Here is a 23,506-nt window from a genome sequence, read left to right on the forward strand (position 1 = left end):
CTGTGAACTCTTCCACTTTCTCTAATCCTGCATCATGCTGTCAATGATAAGTATAAAACTGATTTTTAATGTCACACTGTATGCACACAGCTTTACTGCCAGGTAAGCGTACAGGTGGTTTTTGAAAATGAACATTTATTTAAAAAAAAACATGTTTCACTGATTCCAACAATAACAAACTTAAGGAAATAATTGTTCTGTAAGTATAACTAATGTACAATCCATGTGTGTAAGATGAGCGTAAGGAACACCATTTGCAAACATTTGTAAAATGATTACCTGGAACAAAGCTCCCCTGAACAACTTCTTTGTAAGCCCACCATCCCTCATGGATTTTGGGTGGATTTGGCTGAGCTGTGAGGAAAGAAGAGGAAAATTGGAGTGATTTAGCATTAATTATAGAAAAACATTTTTATTGAATTTGACCATTCTCTGTCATTTTTCACTCACAAATGATTTCTGGCAAACAGCCCTGCAAGAGAGGCACAAAACAAACAAAACTGGAATTAAAAACCTCCAGATTTGTTCTTCAAACATTAGAATAGAGATGCATTATGGGTGGACCTGACAAGAGATCCGACTGAACCAGGGTTGTAGTTTATAATTGAAGTGACCAAGTAAAGATCCCGCTGCTAAAGGAGGTCACAGCCTGAAATTACAAGGCAAGATTTTAGGATATTGCATTTTTACACCTAAACTTTCTTGTCCTTGCTGCCACTGGAAAACATGACTGTTGGGCCAAAGGTGGCAAGGCTGCCTTTTAATGGAACTAGAGGAGGGTTAATCCTTCCATCAAGGACAAGAACTAATGCAGGAGAGTGGTTCAATTTCACAAAAAGAGGTGGTGGCTGGAGAGGCGAAAATGCTTCCTCCTCTTAGGGGCTCTACTGGAGAAAAGAAAAAAAAAGCAACATTAAAGCTAACGATTTCACTGAGTACTACTTTATCTGAACATACGCAGTTGAAATTTCAAAACTGATGTTGACTGCGATGCTAAAACTGCTTGATTAAAGAGAATATGAATTAGGGCCACTAGATATGGGCAGATTTTTCAGATAGTATTTATACTTCTGAATAGAGGTTTTGAATTGTTTTGGTCTAGTTCTCTGATGTCTTTCAAAATAGCTGATAATAGTGGTAATGGGTTTACTGCACAGTGACACCTACAGGAGAGGATGCAGCATCATGCAAGTAAAAAGGTTTGCTTATCGATGTTGGTGTAGGCATGCCTTTTTCGCTGACACATTTTTGTCACACAATTCATTTATTCTACAATCAAATGTTTCCAATAATAGATCAAGATAAAGTAAGTAGTGTTCGATTAACTTACTGTAGCAGACAATAAAACATTCTTTTCAACAGCTTTTCCTTGGACAGTGAAATGACTGGACTCATCATTTATTTTATTGTATTTATACGTTTATTTGAACAGGGACGGACAGTACAAAAACATGATTCCAGTCAACAGCTGGAAAACATGTATTACACATTGAGAGTGCATCATCTTCAACATACATCATTTCCTGGCTATAAAGCTGCATGCACCCCTCTCTTCTGATTTTCTCTCTATATTATATTGCTTTTTGGTGTAACAAAAAAAAAAAAATCCTTTAAACATTTTTTTTATAAAGCACTGTGCATGAAATCATCATTACTTGTGTGCAATACATTTTTTAAAGTTAAATGTGAAAATGTGAAACAAAAACTAATTTAAAGTGCAGATTTTGAGAAATGCATTAGGATATGATTTTTTTTTTTTTTTTTTTTTTTTAACTACACCGATATCCTGCAGCCATGGCTGAAAGTATTGCATTTTTTGCAATGATAAGCATTTTATAGCCTCGGATCCAAAATTTCAATGTAATGATTTCCAAGCCACTTCATTTTCACTCTTGCCTTGTGACATGGTGCTCCATCATACTGAAAAATGCAGAGATGATCACCAAACTGCTCCTGGATTATTGGGAGAAGTTGCTTTTGCAGGACGTTTTGATACCATTCTTTATTCATGGCAGAATTGTAAGAGCCCACTCTCATGAACGAAAAGCAACTACACATAGATGGTCTCAGGATGCTTCACTGTTGGCATGACACAGGACTCATGGTAGCGTTCACCTTTTCTTCTCCGGACAACCGAATTTCCCAGATGTCCCAAATACCCAAACCCAAAGGTGGCTTCATCAGAGAAAATAGCTTTGCACTAGTCTTATGCTGTCCAATGTCCAATCCTTGTACTTCCTGCAGAAGTTCAGTCTGTACTTTGTTTTTCTTGGAGAAAAGTGGCTTCTCTGCTGCCCTTCTTGACACCAAGCCATTGTTCAAATGTCTTGGCCTCAGTGTGTGTGCGGATGCACTCACAACCACCTGCTGCCAATTTTGAGCAAACTCTGTACTTGTGGTGACATGATTCCATAGCTGACTCCTCAGGAGAAGATGGTCCAGGCATTTGCTGGACTCTCTGGGACATCCTGAAGCCTTCTTCACTGCAGTTGACTGCAGTTGAATCTCTCCCTGAAGTTCATCATGATCCAGAAAGTGCAATATTCTTTGCAGCAATTTCTTTGCATGTGAGGCCATTTTGATTCAAAGCAATGATGGCTGCACATCTTTATTGGAGGTAACCATTGCTAAAACAAGAACACAATGATTGGAAGCTCTTCTTCCCTCCTTTTATAACAATCAGTCTGCTCTTATAATCCAATCAGAGTGATTTCACCCGACTTCACATTCCCATGTGCTGATGATTTGAAAAATGAAATGTTAGCTGGTCATTATATGCCAGGGCCAAAAAAAAAAACAGTGAAATCTGGGTTTTTACGGTAAAGATTCTTTTTTGGCCACTGAATCTTTTTGCAAATATTTGAAAGACTGAACAATAATCTAGAAACAATAGCTGTTTCCATCACGCTGTTATGCACATTTTGAAGTATCGCATCAGAAACGAGTGATGGAAACCACAGAGCCGGGGACATGACATGCAGGGGAGGGAAAAGAAATAAAAAAATAATAAAAAATAAAAAATTGGCTAAATCGTGCGCACAATTTATTTATTTGTTCCCTCGATTAACTAAAACTTGCACAATTTACTTCATTCCATGTGCACAATTTAGTAACTCGAGGGAACGAATTAGTAAATCGTGCGCACAATTTAATTTTCTTGCATGTCATGTGCAGGGGACTCCATAGGAAACGCTCTTTTGAGGTGTTTTTTGCAAAAAAGAGTTAATGTGAATAATGGGATATGGAAACGCATTTGCCAAATAAACTCTGACGTAGCGAACATTAAAGTCCCTGTAAAGTCAATTCTGAGAATTGTTTCTAAACACATAAATGTTACAAATGTATTGCTGAAACACATTACAAAGACTGAATTATGTAGTACTGAATTGTGAAGTTAGAGCGTTAAAGAGTTTTTCACCAATTCTCCGTTCAGGATTTTTTGGGCGGAGCTAAAACGGGGGAGCACACTGGAGCCCCCGAGCATGGCACCGCCCCTAACGCTCAAGTGTCATTACCGTTAGTTATACAGCCCTTTGCACATTTAGCTAGTAATGCCTTCGTCACGCAAATGCATATTACCTGGTTGTTATAATATACAATACAGCTCGGTCTACTTATTTAAAGCTCTTGCGAGTGGGTGTGGTTTCAGCTCCGACATCCGACATGCCCCCAGCATTTGAGAGCAGAGAACACTGATCATTGATAACTTATTTCATTTACTTGCCAATTTTTTTAATCATTCAAATTTGGCTGGGTGGTTTATAACATTTTTCTGCGGTTTAACAAACTCAGAACACATACTTTAAAATGACTTTAAACTCACGTGACTAAGCAGCTGTTTCTGCTTTTTTGCTGTTTTATTTACTGTTGGTTACTAGGTTACAAATACCACAGTCATCTGCTCGAACAACTTGATGGAACGCACCTAATTCGCATTTTTTTGCGAACATTCAAAAGATTTGCTTCACGTTTGGATGTAAACCCAGTATTTTGTGAAACAACATCACAACAACTGAAGCAGCAAACTTTGCGAAACACAAAATTTGTCACTGCTTATACTTTTGGCCATGGCTGTAGGGTTCAGTCAGGTATTGTCATGGGTGGTTCCAAGTCAAAATTAAACACCTGGATATGCCTAATACGGTAACTGTTTAAACAGAAAGCTACAAAACTTTATATCCCACCACCAACTTATGAACGTCACAAATCTCTCCCCCTCTCTCTGTCTCAGGTATCTTGTCAGGATCCATCTTCAAGCAGAAGTTAGTATGGAGTGAGAGGCAATAACAATTCATCAGCCATGTTCTCCTGAGGGACACTGGCTTAATAATACAGAAGAGCTTTAGTGGAAGCTCCAGGACAAGCATCAGACACTGCATCAAACCATCTCTCTCCCTCTCAGTGGGAAAAACAATGCTTCCATCCCTGCAGCTCAAAGCTGCCGTCATTAGCAGGACAGAGACTGGATAGGAAAACATAACGCCAATTGATCATTTTTTGAAAGCACAAGACTGAAGCACTCCAGACTTGATGCAACAAAGCTTTCCATAGGACATCCAAGGAAGTAGTTTTTATGCCTATTGTGATGAAAATGAGAGTTTTGATGGCTTTTATGCAAGCGTGTATACGGCTGTAAGCTTACAGGGACTAAAGAACTGTTGTGATTGAATGTAATTCGTTGCACTCAGATCTTATGTGTGTCCCAGTTGAATGTGCAGGGCTGCATGAAAATGAGACATCACATATTTCATTATGACAGCAGTTTGAGCAAAGCAGCTAAGTTCTATTCCATTTCCCACACAGCTTGGCGATGCCCCAATAACATATTTACTGGCTTCAGCAGAAAGAAATGCCTCAAATCTATAAAGCGGAAACTCAGTCAGAGGTCATACGGAATAGACATTTAAAGCTGTTAATTTCACCACGTTCCGTCCAAAAGACTTCAAGTAATTGGCGGCGTGCTGGAGGTCCACAGTCAGAGCGTTTGCGGTATCATGTGCATCGCTTTACATCCTGTCACAACGAATCAAAGGGAAGGACAAACAATTACTAAATAAACAATGGCCTCACTCTCAGTGGAAGAGGATACATAAAGGCCAGATTAAGTCTGAACTGGCTCTAAGGGACAGTATCATCTCAGATCCAAGAGGGTTTACATTTTATGCTTTAATAATGGGATTCAAGTGATTGGTTTAATAATATCATTCAAATGATTGAATGCTGCTGGCGTTGCCTTTTCAGCATTTTACAAATGGTGCCGCTTTCCCAGCAGCTGACTTGCTCATGCATTATTCAGAGTTGGGTAATCAAATGAATAGATGAGGGCGGTTGCAGCACAGAGGTAACAAACCTATTGAATGTCTGCAGAGTTAGTGTCAATAGATCAAAAAGTAATTAACACTAATTTTCTGATCCCTGTTCCCAATGGGGAGACCCCCCTGCTTGGCAAAGGATTTTCAAAGAGGCACTTCACAACAGCTAAACATAAAAGGCACAGAGGAAAATTTATCTACCTTTGTCACTACTAGAGATTAGGGATGTGTACAAGTAATTAAGTAGTAGAGAACCTGTTCTGCACCAACGACAGTAGTGTACCAACATGATTTAAACAACTGAATTTTCTGGTGCATCCAAGTGCAGCTATATTTGTCATGCTTCCTAGATGAGGATCTGCTATTAGGGTTACAAGAGAACTCATATACAGCATGTGTTGATTGCTCTGACACACACAAAATAAAAAGTACTCATTTACTCCGGTTACACAAAAACACAATTACCCAAAATACTCCAATGTAGAAAGAAATGGAATGAAGAGCAACATTATTCATTCAAATGGTCTTTTAGAACTTATTTAGTGTAGAAGTTCTATTTATGGACAGATATGAGTAATGCTTATTATTAGCATCTATCTGGCACGAGGGACTCTTCAATGTGTATATTAGAAACCATAGAAACTATAAAACTATAACATTCACACAGCTGCAGACAGAACAGGACCTGTGGGAGCACATGCAATTGTGCCCCTGATACACATGAAAATAATTCACTAGGATTGCGCTAACATTTGGGCGCAAGTTTTGCATTTTCCTGACACATTTAGTTTGCCTTAATTACAGCATATTTATAAACAGGACAAGTTGAATAGAGACATTCAAGTCTTAAAAAACAGGCACCATAAGGATGCCCCTGAGTTTGATTTACAGTTGTTGTTTTTCACCAGTTTACCCTGATATTTAATGTTTCTTGACTAAATGATGCTTCATGCAGGGTATAAAATGGACATCCCATACCCTGATGCTTTTATTTAAGGATTTTTTTTAAATTAACTTCAACTGTATTTATTATTGTTTTTTTTTTTTTTATTGTTTTTTTTTTTTTTTTGTTTTCTGTTTTTTGCATGTTTTTTACAGTAGCGCTTTGGGTTTAAGAGAAGTGCATTATAAATAAAATGTATTCTTATCTACAGTATTTAAGATGTTCTGTTCAACTGTTCTGTTGATCTTTATTGAGATGAAATTTTATTTAAGCTACACTTTATAACAGGGATGGACAACTCCGGTCCTGGAGGGCCAGTGTCCTGCAGAGTTTATCTCCATCCCTGATAAAAACTCACTTGCCTATAACTTTCTACTAATCCTAAAGACCTTGATTAGCTGGTTCAGGTGTGTTTGATTAGGGTTGGAGCTAAACTCTGCTGGACACTGGCCCTCCAGGACCGGAGTTGTCCATCCCTGCTTTATAACTTTCAAAATTAACTACTGTAAAATGTAAAATGAGTGAGTATATCACAAATCCATCTTCCATACCTTGTTTTTGCATTAGCCTAAATCGATACGGTAAGCTTATAATAATTATTTATATTTTAGAGCTGTCGGGGCAGATTTCGCATAAAATTTCCATTATTCATCAGTGCTTTACGTCATATCTGTAAATAAAAGAAAAGCCCTATTTGGACAGGATTCATTTTACAAGGGTAGATTGATGTCATTTTACCACAGGAATATTAATGGGCAATTCGCACAGGATAAGAAATCTCCGTAAAACTACCAAAAGTGGGAGAGGTAAAACTGACGGGACACACACATTTTATATTTAATTAAATTCTGATTGGATTCTGTTGGTAATAGGCACTTATCTAAAGCTAAAAGAAGTTCCATGCCTCTAACAAGTGCTTTCAAACTTCTTTTTTATATGAATGATGTGTGGAAAACACTTTTTCACGTTTGCCTCAGAACACAACTGAATGCTTCTTCGAGTGCCTCCATTCTTCTAAACAGGAAGAATATTTATACACATATATTCACACAGAATTAGCATTACCTGAGGAAATATGTTCCATTGAGAAAAAAAAAAAAAGCAGCAAAGTCATGTTTTGCATGAAATTTTTATTTTTGGGTGAACTATAATGCTATACACCTTGAGACTCTTACTTTTGCTGTGGTCCACTTATTGTTCTAAAAAGAACATTTTATGCTTTGTTGCCTTGTTTTGGTAACTAAGGCTCTGACACTATTTCACATATTGTGATTTGGTTTAAGATTCTGCTCCAACCCACAGTATCTTATTGAGCATTCGGTTGAATCCAACATATTTTGTACTTCAAATGTTTCTTCCCCCATCTAGGAGAACAAAGTAATTACAGTATGGTTAACAGCAGAAACTGATTCATTTTTATAGTCATGCTAACACCTTTTTTTTGTAGTGTACTATTAACTCAGTGTATTTTTCTTTAATGGAAGTGTAGAACAACAGAACAGAAATGACACTCCATAACTGCATACATTTATATCCCTGATCCCTCTAAAGAGCATTTCAAAACCAATTGATAAACTACCTACACATGGCACTTCCAGAAGTCTCATAGAAACTAGGTGATGCTGTAAATAAACACTTCATCAGAAACTAATTGTCAGAGGCAACCATTAGTATTCATCATGGAACCGATGCAGTCCCGGGGCTCATCCATACAGGGTGAAAAGAGAAAGAGGCGCAAATGCCGCCCATAAATGAAACTTGACCTTGCCGACAGCTGTGCTTACTGACTTATGAGATAATTGTCTTTCACCCGGCCCGTTTGTGGCACCACATTATGGATCCAGCTGCACTAGTGTAATGTTGCAGGGCTCATCCCCGGTGGACTCTTTCAATCAAGCCCAAGCATCCTGAACCGTTTATCAATATAAAAAGGGCAGGCAATAGGCTGTATGTGTAATCACCCTTGATACATTTAATCATTCCTCTGTGCCACTGATCGGACCTCTGAACTGGCTTTTTCAAAAAGAAGTGATACAAAGACTTAGCAGCAGCAACAACATACTGTACATTAGGATTATTTGATTAATCCAACGATTTTTTGACCAATTCAAATTTTTCTGATTTTTTTTTTTTTTTTTTTTTTTTTTTACAGATTATCTATTGGTTATTTTCTGATTAGTCGATATACCCTTTAATTACTTACAAAAATTAACTTCTGCCATTAATCTTTCAATGTTTCAGTCAAACTTAAGTGTCAAGTAGTAAATCATCTATCAGTAGATGTCCATGATAGCTGTGTTCACAGTCACTGTTTGGGATGGACAACAGCATTTGCTCACAGGCTCTTTTTTTTCCATTTAGCAGATTAAAGTACCTGCTTGGATACAAATCTGTACTAACGAACAGCAGTCACAACTGTATTTTAACTCAGGTAACCATAGTGACAGTATAAAAGGTGGCGATGTCCATAACACCGGGAAGTTTTATCGCAATTGACAGCGTGTTATTAAATAAATGAATCCAATCGAGCGCATGAGTTCATCCATCTTCGGATGAACACAACTAATTTCTCCTCCTCTGGGAGTAAACAAACCCCTCATGATTAACACGGGACTTACAAATACGGGACGTATTAGCACAATTACACAGTTCGGTATGGCTCACGCATTATATGACAAGGCACACAACTAATTTTCCAGTGCAATTCCATTCATACAGTACGAAATGCCAGGGATTGCGGTTATAAATCCTAAAAAGTTTGCAGGCGTCAACTCGGTTACAGAATGCTGTTGTCATGCTCATAAAGAAAAAATGCTGTATAAACCATATTAAATGGCACCTATCTGCTCTAGAGAGTCTTTGACTGCATCTGAAATTGTATATATCTTCTATATTGTAGGTGCAGAACACATGTGAAATGTGAAAAGCGTAATATGTACAAATTCACAGTATAAAACAGTAAGTGGAAAGTACCCAGCAAAATTCTGAAGTGCACATCTGATGGACACTTTACTGTCCCATGAGGCCATGAGCGAGGATTTGTGAATGGCAAGAAAGTGACATAACTGATGCTGCTAGCTGTAGTACATCCAGATTACATTTATACTACACACATTCATACTATGCACTGTAAACTCTAATGCTCAACATACTTAATTGATTTGAGTAGGACAAACTTAAGTTGAACAAAGTAGATCAGATAAATTAACTGTTATGAGTATATAGAACTTTTTTCTTTGAGTTCACAGAACTGACATATTTCAAATAAACTGAACTAGAGGGCTGCGTTGGGCAAATCTCGCGGGAGCGGGCAGTTTTACCTTTGCTGCGGGTGGGAGTGGCCAGTCAGAAAGACCTGCGGGGAATGGTGGGATTTGGCGTGTAATAGAAATGGAGTCAACACATGAAGTTGAGAAGAAAATTAAAGCGGCTGTTTACTAGACAAAAGCAAAGCAAGACAAGTCAGACATCTGGAAATAATTCTCAAAATTTTTATTTTGAGCATTCTCGCATCTAGTGCGCCATCAGAGAGGGCATTCAGTTTGTGTGGGCGGATCATGGAAGAAAGGCAAACAAGTCTGGGACCGCAATCAGTCAGCTATATAATTTTCCTTCATAGTAATGTGGAGTAAGCAATGTAAGGCCCAGTGATCAATTTCATTTGTTTGTTAAGTAGGCTATGTTATTTTATTTATTTATTTAGCCTATTTATTTTTTAGTATTATTTATTTTCTTTTTTGCAATAGCCTGTTAAGCAAGCTATTGTGAATGTGAAATCTGAGATTTTTTTGAGGCATTCTATTTATTTTGTTTTGTATTTAATTAGTTTAAAGTATATCTAGCCTATTTTCTATGTCCTATGTGTTTATTTAATAAGTTAATGTTATTTTTTATTGTGCCTTGGCTTATTTACTTAAACTATCTGTTAACAGTTAAACTGTTTGTTTAGTTAATCTTTTAGTGAGTGTGTATGCAGTAGCCTGCTTTTAAAAACTGAGGTGCCGCTATAGTTGTGGTTTTGTTTTAAATGGTTAATGTTAGGGCTGCACGATTAATCGCATGCTATTCTCACGCGCATTTCGTCAGTAAAGCCGGTTCCCTGATTACCGCTAAATCGCCATCACCTGCTTTCAAATGAAGCGGCATTTAATAGACAGAGCCGTAGATCACTGAAAAGCCACGCAATATCGCGTTCATATCGCAGATGAATCGCCTGCGATAATGAACGCGATATTGCGTGGCTTGTCTGTGAACTACGGCTCTGTCTATTAAAAGGCGCTCCGTTTAAAAACAGGTGATGGCGATTTAGCGGTAATCAGGGAACCGGCTTTACTGACGAAATGCGCGTGAGAATAACATGCGATTAATCGTGCAGCCCTAGTTAATGTTTTATAATGCTAACAAAAAAAACAAAAAAAACAATGTTTTTATAACGTGTGGTGCTTTGGTTTAGCGTCTACATCTTATTTAAACGCAATCATGTTTAAAGTTTGTTATTCTGGATGTTAACTTGAACGAATTTAGTCTGAGTATTTGTGTAGACCTACATTTTTCACAAGCTCTGAGAGAAAGTCCGCGAGAGTAGACACAAACATTGCGGGAGCGGGTGGGAGTGGTACACGCAGGTTGTGGGATGTCCTGGTCAGACATTCAGTGGGAGAGGGTTTAAGAAATCAGTCCCGCGCAGGGCTCTAAACATTTTTTTGATTTGTATGAACTCATTGCCTTTTAAGAACTCAGCATAAAAAATTTAGTTAACTATTTATTTTTTATTTTAATTGCTTTTAAAATGTATGAGTTAGCTAACTCAGTACTAGGGCTGCGACAACCATTCGATAAAAATCAATAATAATCCATAATGAAAATCCTCGACAACACTTCTCATTATCGATTAGCCGGGTCTGCCCACCATGCACGGAAAACTTCTGCCAGTCTCATCAAAAAACAGCACTGAATAACGCATTTCTATGGACAAAACGCACCTAAAAAAAAAAAAAAAAAGTACAGGAAACAGAATGAGCTGCTGCAGGAAAGGTACCGGTATGTGATCTGTAAGGAACCCCCATCGGCCCAAAAATGGAATCCGACGGCCTGGGCGAAGGTTAACGCGTTTATGCCTTTTCAGCGCCTCTGTGAAGTTCACTTAATTTCACTCGTTTAATCTGACTCCAATATCAAATGATTCTTAGTTTGTGTTTCCAATTAGAAATTAATCATTTGTCATGTATTAATTTAGATACTTGATTATTCTGGGTATCTCATATTTTCAATTATTCTTTCATTCCGGACATCATATCACTTAGAAAAGGCACTTCAGCCGTTAAGTTCTTTTCACGATCACAAACTCGCCAGTTCTGATCTTAGTCAGAGGGTGCAGAGTTTACAAATGCATTTGAGTCGAACCGCCACATGCTTGTTCATACAAAAACAGTTTTCTTAGTCACGATACTGCAACTTGCTAAGCCATTTGATAGACAGAAATCAAAAGGTCCCATGATGTGCCCACATGCTCCTTTCATTGAGCCTTTAGTTTTAATCTATCCTGACGCAGATTTGTGGAAATATGGACTCCAATAATCTACTGATCATAATGATTTCAGAAGAATACAGAGTAAATCAAATATAACATTTTATTTGTCAAGTAATAATGTCAATTTCATAGTTGGACAATTAGAAGCCAATTCAGAAATAATGAATGCATAACATCAATTGAAATGCATATACACACAGTAGTGGACTAGTGTTCAAAGACACTTGTCCATCACTGCGTGGGGCTTTCTGGCTACAGAAGAACCCGCATGACTGCTTTGCAATTTACCTTATATACAGACCAGAACAAAAGGGTTATATTTACTAAACCAACACCTGTTTTGGGGAAAGAGGAGTGGGTTTTCACAAAAGGCACCACCCAAAAAGAGGATAGAATTTTCCTTAGTTTTCAATCTTCTTCACAATACCAGTGACTGCTGTGAAATTGAGACCATTTTACCAATCGCACTGAGACATTTGAAATGATACCAAACATAAAAAGGGAAAAACAATAGATACACAAGTTACATTATATGTCTTGAAGAATTTTCAGTGACTTGAGTCAGGGGGAAGGGAAGGTGTGTTTGTGTTTGTGTGTGTGTGTGTGTGTGTGTGGTGGGGGAGGCATTGTCCTTTTGGGGTTAGGGCAAGGAGTTGTCCTTTGCTACTTCTTTGAGATCTTTTTTTCCAGATAAGTTGTATTATTGTATTGCAGGATGCTTGATCTCTGTTTTTGTCTAGCAGGAAAATCAAGTCTTACAGATCCAAGCTGCCCAAAACATGAGGATTCTTTAATTTTAAGCTTTAAGCTAATACATTAGCATAATGGCGTGCCCCGTCAGGCACTTTTACAGATAAGGATATAGCTGTAGAATGAACGTTTTGCGCTGAGACGTACATGCATCTGTCAATGTTACAAATTCACGCGAACATTTCCATTTTGCATAAATATTCCTACTGACAGTCTGCGTTAAACTTCAAACTTCATTTTACTGAATGAGCGCCGGCGCACACACCTGCATCAGACAGACAGAACGCGGTAGAGAGGGATATTCAGTGCAAACATTTATTTTGCTGAAATATCTGTTGCTTACGGTTAAATTTAGATTTAATAGTTAACATGTCATTCAAGTATTTTATTAGAGTATTAACTGTAAAGGGATAACAATATGTATTAATTGAATATAAACATAAGACGTTTCTTAGCCCATATTTACAGTATAATGAAATGACAGTAAGAGGTGACTGTGTCCAGAGTGAATGTGTGTGTTCCTGCAGAACATTTATCTTGCCTGTTTGTTAACATTGAGTTTTTTTTTTAATCTTTATTACCATCTTAATTTTTAATGTAGAGATTTACAGTACATTCACTGTATATAGTGCTTAAATTTATTAGACTACTAACTCAAAACTTGATAGTTCTGCTTACTTAAAGGTGCTACAGAGGATGTTTTGTTTTATACATTTTTGCAATATTACTTGAAACTGTCTTTACTAAGTGATAAAAGACTATTAGGTGCAATGAAAGGAATAATATTAATATACATCATCTGTGCACGAGGTAGGGCCTTAAAAACATCAGCCAAACATTTACGTGATTATCGCATAAACGATTGGCCCTCTGGCTTGTCAATCACTGCCATGACGTTCCTTGTGAGATGTGCGCGGCTGTGCACTCCAGTAACCGGTGAGCCCGACATAATGAATCCACTAACACGACACAGCGAATGCCGGTGGTAAACAAACACTCGTGTTCCAATACTCTTGCACGAGTTTTGGGAGGCGTTCCCTCGAAATGAGCTGTGAAGGAGGGGGGTTGTTCTTACGCATGCACTCATTTCAAAAACTCAGTAACAGTCTTTTGTTTCTCAGTCAACGAAAAGATCCTCTGTAGCACCTTTAAAATTGGAAACAAAAAAATTGATTACCTCAAATTTTTTGAGTTAGCCCAACTTATTCGGGTTTACAGTGTATAGAACATTTGTGTTTATACTTTTTTAATGGGTGCAAAGAAATTACTTTAAAGTAGTATCTTAGTTACTTTACTTTTTTAGAAAGTAAGATATTTCAGATGTAGCCTTGTTTTGTGAAAAATGGCAGTCGACTGAATCAATGGCATGCTATATCAGCCTATTAAGATTTTACATTGACTATACTGGTGTGGAGCCCACTCCACCAGCTTCGGTCTACACCATAAGCTAATGGTCTGTATCGTTTGTGGATCAACACTAGATTTAATACTTTTTTTTTTTTTTTTAAGCTCTGATGGCCTTACTATGACCCCAGCAGCACCAAATTTTTAAAAAAAGTTATTTTGCTATAAATAAATTATATGACAGATGGCATGGTATGAAATGCACACCCACTGCCTTGACCAGCAAAAACAACAAGGAGATCTTAGCACTTCCCTTGAGAAATGCTTTGAGGCAAATGTGAGAGTGGAAGTTTTACAACCAGATATAAACTTTATCAGTATTACAGGAGCATTTTCAGCAATTCCCCTCAGAGACTCACACACCTTTATCAACAAGAACACAAACTGCATCTGTATTATGTATTCAGGTTCTCTTCAAACAAACAATTCATTTGGCAATTTACATAATATCTAAATGTTTTGAACTGTGACATAAGCCCCTCATTCCGTAAGGGAAACGAATAAACAACCAAATCACGTAAGGAGGATTCTGAAAATCTTGCAACTCTGTCTCTTCTCCCTCCCTCTCTCTCTCTCTCCGTCCACATGCACAGATGCAAACTCGCTCACAGACACATCTGCATGGGATTATCAGATTAGTCGGCTGAGACAGTGTTGCCCAGTGTGTGCGTGCAGGATCACCCAGACACAGCGAAAGCCTCTGTACTATACTGTAGATATCAGTGCTTAACGTTCCGGCCTTCAGTCGTGGCATTGCCCGAACATTAAAAACACCTTCTCGATGTCACATGCGTGGCAGCGGCGAGGCCTCCCTTGTAAAGAGAGCCGAGATCACTGTCAAGCTGCGCCAAGCGTCGCTTGTTGAGCTAACATGTTGAGTGGCCAGGTGCAGATTGTGGATGATGTGCCACAGGGCACCTGAGAGCTAGTGCAAACATGTCATGGTGTCTCACTACAGTGGGTTTGTGACAAGATTCATGGCTGGGATTTTACAAATGGCTATGCCCGTTGCATGTGACAGTCAATAGCGTTAGCTACACCCACCCATCAGGGAAGACCTAGCTAAACACAGCTGCTCCTGACTCACGGCTGATTTAGAAGTTCAGCAAGTTTGTAGCCTTTCGGTGTTTTAAAATATGACTTGTGTCTGGTTATAATAAATCAAATACTTAATTAAATGAAATGCTTCTTCGGGCTAATTCAAAATTCACGCTATAATTGTCAGGATTCAGGGAAAGTAATTTTATGGAGAGCATGACATTAGAAACATTAAGCATGGCTATATTAATGAGAAAAATTACTTCAGGATTATCTATATAGTAGTTTTATCATATTTTCTCTAATTTTATTTATAAAATTAAGTTACATTTTCTGCATGGAAAACAAAGAAACATTAATTGAATGTACTGATTTGAATATTCCACAAATCGCACACAAATAATATATTGTGCCTGCAGCTGCTTAAAGAGCCATGCAAAAGTTACAAGAATCATACAAACTAGGACTTGATAAATCATAATATGTAAGACAACGTGAATGAAATTGCATGCAACCTTTGGAGTTCCATGCACAGTATTCAGGAGACAGTATTCAGCTCTGACTATTCCAGACCTCCAAGCCTAGAGGACTGACTTTTTAATCATTTTCAAGAGGCTGGAAATGTATGTGAATTACAGTCCTAAAAACTACAGTCCAAAAAGATGTGTATACGCTGCTATCAATGAATCGAGTGGAAAAACAACTTAAATAGATATCTGTGCGAGTCCAAATGCTTTTGCCTGGACTTTTTCCACACATTCTTCCAATTACCTGGATGAATGCAGACCTTCGTGTTTTCAAAACAGCAAAGGCAAAGTGCAAAAAAACATAACTGTAAACTCTGGTGTGTCAAAACTGAAATTTTTGGATTCTCAGTCCTAAACACAATCAAATCTGTTTATCATAATGGTGGCATAATGGGGTTATTTTGTTGTTGTTGTTTTTTTTTGTTTTTTTTTGTGAACACCAAACTGATTGGCTGGGCTTATACTGAGAAATCTGGCACAACAACAACAGGCCCCTATATGAAAAGACAGCATCAGAATCAGCTAACTTCCAGTGTTTCTCACCGAAACAAGTTTCCTGGACTTTAACTGAAGAATGTCAAAGGTTAATGAAGAGCTAAATCAAAAATGACTATAGAGGGAATGTATTGACGTCACTTTCCTGCCAAGACACGCTCTACATCCTGCAACAGGTTACGCAGTAGCATGCTACAGTTACAGTTACATGCTTATATTACGCAGAATATAAGATGGTAAATATTTAATTTATGAGTTGTCAATACAGTACATTTCACAGACAAGGCTTAGCCTAAGCCAGGATTAGGCCATAGTTCAATTAGGATATTTAAGTATCTTTTATAAATGTACACTTGAAAAAAAAAAAAAAACATTACAGGTGTGCATCTTGAGACAAAACAGTGGCAGTGACATATTTTAAGATATGTCAGTACAAATTTCTTTCAGTTAAAACAGCTCAAACATTTTAGTCTATGACTAGCATAAGCCCTGTCTGTGAAATTATATTAGGGTGTAATTTTACCCCTAAATCCAACATATTTGACACAAATCCATATTTTGCTGCCGGAATTCCAGTTGTTACTGTGAATTGCCGTGATTCATTTGCTTCTTTCTGTCGAATGGCTCCAATTCTTGTTTAATCTATTCATACAGTCAATCGTGAAGCTCTTTCCCATTTTAGATGTGTTGTTTGTTTTTTGCAGCATATAAGCTGAACACCAACACCGCCACTCTGTCTTTTTGCCACTTAGTGGGTGTAACTGCAGTGACTCCGCCTACTGTGATGTCATGTGCATACCCTCCATCCACCTTATTTTTCAGGTAAGAGCGGGTGCAGCCATTTGTAAATTTAATGTGTCTGGCTTTCAGTGTCATTCGCTTCCAGTTATTTTTAGCTGTACAAAACAGCTTGTTATGCTGCTTGATAGTGCAAACTGGTATTTTTACCATTTTTTTTAATGTGTTGTCTTAATTATAAACATGCTGGTTTGTAGCGCAAACTGTTTTACAGTTTACTGCACTTTTATATTCTTCTTGTTATTTCCCTATAGTGGCTAATAAATCTGGGGCCGTATTCACAAAACATTTTATCTTACTACTAAGAGTTATCCTAAATAGCAGTGAAAGTTCTTAGCTAAGAGTTTTCTCTTAAAACCTATTCACAAAGCTGCTGAGACAAACTTTTACTAAGGAATAGACTGAAGTCTTAAGCTAAGAGTAAGGGCGGGGTTGACCTCGTTGCTATGGAGTAAACACACAGTGATTGGCTGATGGGGGAGGAGTCAGCGATTTAATCATAGAAATATTGTAGAATAAGGTGTCTCTATTCAATCATTTGTAAGTGTGAACTCTTCATGAAAACCACTGCCACAGATAATCAGACAATATTTATTTATTTGTTAAAATTTTTTTTTTTTTTTTTTTTTTTTTTTTTTTGGCGTCTCATCGTAGATTCAAATCTATAAATCAATATGTATTGCATTTATAAAGAAAAGGTTCAGCACCCAAGGCTATTGCCTCAGTGGTGTTCAGGGTCTTTGGGTGGATTAGGACTGTTTGTGATTTGGTCTTAGTGATTTAGGGGTCCTCTTGACTACTCCTAATGTTTCACAGATTTAGAGGCTAGTTTTAGCGCTAAAATGCTTTGTGAAATACTCTTAGAGCAAAAATTTAGGACTCCTAAAATTAGGACTGACACGCCCATTATTTTTAAGAGTTTCTCCTAAATCAGCAAGTTAGGAGGTACTTTTAGCCTTAAGATGTTTTGTGAATATGGCCCCAGAAGTCTCATACATTCACAGAAAACACCTTACTTCCACATTGAAAAATAAGGTGGATAGAGTGCAAGAGTGCCCGCCCCCTTTTGCAGCCGTGTTGGTTCCGGAAGTTTTTTTTTTTCTATTCATGTTTCCCATAGAAAAAATAAAAATAATCTTCATTAATGCATTATAAGCCATGAACCAAGCCAACCAGCTATGAAGTAAATTATAACATTACAAACTTTGATTTTAAGCAAAAGGGTATTTGAAAATCTGACAAAAACACAAAGGCTTTGAGGGAAAGAACTACAATCCCATGAGGTACTGCAAACAGCATAATCAAATTAAAAACGTTTGAAAAACTATTGATTTAAAAATGTTTATATATATATAAAAAATGAAATTACATTAAAATCTAAAATTTGTTTATGTATTAAAATAAGTATTTTAAGAGTGTAGGGAGGCTGACATGATCGTGTCATTTGCAGTGCTTTGTGGAAGTGGGTGGAACTAAAGAGCCCTTTTGGTGTATTTTGCTTGTTTTGACTCTCTGATTGGTGGAATTTTCTGCACAGCATCATGGGTAGTGTAATTTTCACCAAGAATTCCGCTGTTAAACAAGATTTTAAAAGTGAATTCGACTGTTGCACAATACAAAATATTCATTGAGGTTCAAAAATCAACTATTGAAAACACAGTACCACACTGTATATCCTAAAGAGTATGATCATTGAATGCATAAATGAACAAGAAAGTGCACAGAATAAATCAGACCCAAAAAGATTCTCATCTCATAATTGATTGAACTGTAATTGATTTTATATCAACTTTTACATCAACAGTCCCTTTAAAACAGCAGTATTTTTGCACATTGACACAAGAAGATGCTCTGCACTTTGAGAAATTGGGCCTCATGAGGCAATCATTGGGCTGCTGGATCCTGAGCAGCATCAAAGCAAATGTTAACTGCCATAACTAAACAAATGCTCATGGTCTGTAAATGTCAGCTAAAATCTATGATGTTCTGGTAAGAATGCCTGAAAACCAAAAAGCTAAGGAAGATGGTATTCGTTACGGTCCAATTATGACTGTAGTGGGGTCAAAATGGAATCTTTGATCTTGGTGTTGCAACAAACAACAAAATCACTGAGAGCTTCCTTGTTATATAGCAAAAGACAGAGATAAATTTGACCTTCAAAATGAATTTAAAAAAAAGTTTAAACAGCAAAATGGAGTGTTTTCAAGCAGTCGTAAAACAATGCAACTGCTGACAAGACACATCAAAAAAACTGCCAGGGAAAACAATGCCTTTGCCATTTGGGGAGTGATGGATTTGGAAAATTGGAAATATTATGCTTAAAAATGATAATGATACACCATAGCAACACCAGGAGATATCTGAAAGTCAATGTAAATTCAAAATGTATCCCATTTTCTTTTTTTAAAAACACATTTCTAGTCTTATTATGAATGATTCATAGCAAACGTTATTCCAAAGGGAAAAAAAGGCCTTCATCATAACCATTAATCAAAATTTTATCAACCTGCTCTTCCTCTGAAGCATCCTTTTCCGTTGACGTCACTTGGGCTGTGTGGGCTACTGGGTAATGTTAAACCAATGCCAAAAAGCAAACTTTTATTCATTCTAGCTCTGCTTTGATACTAATGCCCACTTTTTACAATAAAATCAAATCCGGATTGCAAAAATTAAGTCCTGTATTTCAATAAAGTAAAATGAGCTGTGAATAACAATTCACGTTGACTAAGTGGAAGAGGTAAAGGGAGACCAAAATGGCACCAGGTTTATGGGTACTACTAAACATATAATCAAAATGCTCATTACGAATGATATCTTGATCATCTTTAGAGATTAATCTTTGATGGAACATGAGCAAAACACAGATGCTTTAGAAGAACCAGAAAGAAGTTTTGAGATCAGTATGGATGAGGAAATCATCTGATCTTTGATTAGGATTCATTAGAAACACTGGCTAGTATTTTTCATATACAGCACCACATTAAAAGCAAATCACTTGAATACTAACTACAGTACATTGTGCTCATCTTTAATGCTACTTTGTGTTTTATTGAACAGAAATCCATAAGTAAAAAATAATAATATTCCAAAGCGACCCAACAGTCTGACTTTCCATATTACTAGCCTCATGTAAAATGTTCACCATCGTGTACATTTACATGAGGCTACTAAAGAGGGAAGCTCTCAGAGGCCATAAACACTGGTCAAGGACGTTTACGTTGCCTGTCCTACGCATGATGAGAAAAACGGATGTGTTGCGCGCTGAGTTGCCATCAATGTCCAGTTCTCGCGTGGGCGACACTGTTGGACGCGTTCCATAACCCTCTCACGAGGAAGCTTTAAAGTTGAACCAGAACAGACTTGATTTGTTTAGTCATTTAATAATATTCGTGACTCTTTTTTGGACGGCTTTTGGCAGTCATTCAGACTTCTGCCCACGGAATAAGTTATTTCCGTGGGTGTTCTGTTTTTAACACTATAATGTCTGAGAGGACAACCCATTATCGACCTCACAAGATCATTCAGCTCCGCATTAGACCCGCCGAGTGATAGTAACTGGTAATGGTAACAGTTTGAGTAGACCAGTTCGTGCTGCAATTCGGGTTTCCATTGCTTCTACATTTGGTCTGTGCATTGCTGACCGCCTCCAAAAATCACTATTTTACATTCACATAACCAGTGGAGGAAAAACTCAGTCCATGACTAATTTAATGTAATTTAATTTTTAATGTAATTTAATTTACGTTTCACTTACTGTATGCTTAGCCCATTAAAAACACATGGTAGGGCTACACACCCGAATGAGTTTGCTAACGGACCATCTTTAAAATTCAACAGCCACCCAGTATATTAAGCATAATATCGTATTAACATAAATGAACGTTGTAGGCAACATCAAAAATAAGTGCTTTTTTATCTAAACAACATTTCTATGGAATTCTGCGCCTTCCGAAAGATTTTACATAATATAATATCATATCCTATTATTTGACTAATAATGAAGAAATTATTTTTTAATACATTTTTACTGTTTTAACACAACTTAAGCTATTATAGCATGAATATCAAAGCACTTATTGTAAAAAAAAAAAAAAAAAAAAAAAAAAAAAAAAAAGTACAATCTTACCTGAAGTGCAAACAATGAGATTGGCTTGAAGGATAATAAATATTTCCCAGATTATATCCATGTTTTGTCTTCATTCCAAGTCCATTGCGCTCAGAAAACGGGGATCAGTTGCAGATGAGTCCACCCAGTCTCTTTCCCACTGGACACCTTCCACAAGATCCTCTCCAAATCACACACATAGCACATTTATCTCGAGGACATAACGCCACATTTCAAACAGGCTGAAATCCAAACAAGACTAAGTCCAGAATTAAAGGGGATCTGGAGTGATATCCTCAGTGCAAACACTTTAAGAAATGTTTCGTTGCGTCCCACAAGCCTCCATAAAATGACTTAGGCGTTCTTTGCCGTTCCAGAACCGCTTCTGTTATGCCACGAAGACGCTGGACTCCGTTGATCTGACCCTGCGAAAAGAGAGAGTACAACTGTGATTTGATGTGTCCTCGTAGTGGGCAAGGTCGGAGCTCTGCGAGAGAGTAACAGTTTTAACTCAGCCAGGTTTAACGGGCAAGTCACGGGACCGCGCACTTGCTGTAAGGGGGCGTGCTTGCCTCGTTCACGACATGCCGTTACACTTACCAGCGCACACGAGCACTGATTCATTTATCCACACCTGCTTTTATTAAGTGTCATTAACGAGAAGAAAGTTGTACATATAAGCTGACCTGCGGTGTTTAACACAATTACCGCTTCTGTGACAGGATAAAACGTCTTACAAACAAATTTACAAGCGGAGTTATGAAATACTGCAGCGGAAATGTCAGTAAACAATCCACAACAACACTGGAGGAGAGATAGTCTGTGCGTACCTGTTACTTTTCATATCAATAGACAGTTCAAATCTTAAAAAAAAAAATAAAACAATCCAGTGGTTTATGAAAGAACACAGCTATTGCGATTTCCTGAGGTAAATGACTGTACACCAGCCTCCTGTGCGCAGCGTACGCGGACCACTAAAACAGAGTGCGCGCTCCCGCTATTAATTGCGTGATCACGTTACCTAGGCACAGGTGGATGGAGCAGAGCATCCGCACAGCAGAGAGAGAGAGAGAGAGAGAGAGAGAATGATGGGCGGGGACACAGGGGAGACGCGGGTTGCCAAGAAACAAGATTGCGCGTTATCATAATTGGTTGCATACAATGTAAACCCAAATACGTTTTTAAAACTTTAAGACCGTCACCACAACAGCTGCATCATGTTTGTATTGCTTTTCTACAAAATACGTTCACTACGTGATTGTAGGCTATATAACCAATATGTTTTATGGATAATTTGTGTAGACGCAATTTTTTGTTTTACAGTATTAAAAAATATTGTGACGTACCATTTTTTGTGTAGGCTACTATATTAAGTTCAAACGAAGTTAGGCATGATATCTGATGCTATCAGTAGGCTATATGCTGTTTTAATGTCATTTTATTTAATGGGTGATGGGTATGAATGTTTACTATATCACTGTAGAATGAGCTGAATTTATAAATTCCAAATACCAGTTGATGCCAGGTGGTAATTTTGCATCTAAGTATAAGTATAAGGGAATATACAAGCATAAAGTAAAATAGTTTTGCTTTACCTTTTAAGAAATATAGCTAGTTCTGTAATTTAATATGATGTTTGTCACAATGAAACAAAGAAAAGAAAGAAATTCACACAAACTTTCTTAAGGCAAAAAGCCCCTCATAGTTAAATAGATCTTTATTTTGTTGTCTTTATGATTTCACAGTCCTTGGTTTTCTTATTGCAGGTTTATGTTAAGAGTTTAGCTGAGATCTTTAGACCAACAAAGTTTCTTTCTGTATACTCATATTCAAAGATATTCCTATTCAAATATACTGTAAGTGAGTCTTGCAGGGAATCTGAGCAGTCTTATGGTTATGTGATGATTTTGGTGCACATTGAAATTCAAATGTGATAACTGTATCATTATCCATCAGTGTTCATTTAATGATGTTTGTATGTTCATGTCCTCATGATATAATAAAAACAATCTCCTTTCAGTTTTCAAAACAATATCACAATGCAGTCGCTCATGCTGACTCATTGCTTCCTTTTGCTTTTTTGCGGCTTATTCAATACAATACAGGATATGGCAGAGGGGGATCAGAAAGACTGGAGAGTCTTAATTTTATAAAGAAGATTATCTGCATAAAAAGCCATAGCAATAATCAGACGCACTTCACTTGACTTTTAATTGTTGGTTCACTGCATTAACCCTGTTGCCATTTATTGGGTCACTGTGACCCAGTAAAAAACTCAGTCTATATATTGTCTTTTATTCAGATTATCAACCAGCTACATTCTTCTTTTTTTATATGTGTCTCAAAGGAAAATGAAATGTCAAATGCATAAAGCACAGTTATGCCCATAGAATATGACCTACAAACTATTAAGAATGACCGAAAATATCATTTGAAGAGTGGCAATCGGGGTATTGTGAGAGAGACAAGGTGGATTGTGAAAAAAGGAAATAAGTTCATGCAAGCGTTCAGAGGTCAACAGCTATTTGGCTGCGGGGGGTTGCAGGGGTTATAAACCTAGCGTGCGGGTATCTCCCTTCGCTGCGGGCCATGCCATGCCCTAAT

General features: G+C 37.4%; 1 protein-coding gene across 1 annotated transcript in view; it reads right to left on the reverse strand.

Moving 5' to 3' along the window:
- Positions 1–21,267, reverse strand: part of ca10a (carbonic anhydrase Xa) — a 207,442-nt gene extending 186,175 nt beyond the window's left edge. The window contains exons 1-2 of the mRNA XM_067369943.1: positions 20,924–21,267; positions 280–354 (exon numbers count right to left, since the gene is read on the reverse strand). Of these exons, the coding sequence (XP_067226044.1) occupies positions 280–354; positions 20,924–20,984 (136 nt within the window). The 5' untranslated portion in view covers positions 20,985–21,267. The remainder of the gene's footprint in view (positions 1–279; positions 355–20,923) is intronic.
- Between the last annotated feature and the right edge of the window lie 2,239 nt (positions 21,268–23,506).

This window comes from Chanodichthys erythropterus, chromosome 19 (assembly GCF_024489055.1).
Source record: "Chanodichthys erythropterus isolate Z2021 chromosome 19, ASM2448905v1, whole genome shotgun sequence".
Lineage (NCBI taxonomy): Eukaryota > Metazoa > Chordata > Actinopteri > Cypriniformes > Xenocyprididae > Chanodichthys > Chanodichthys erythropterus.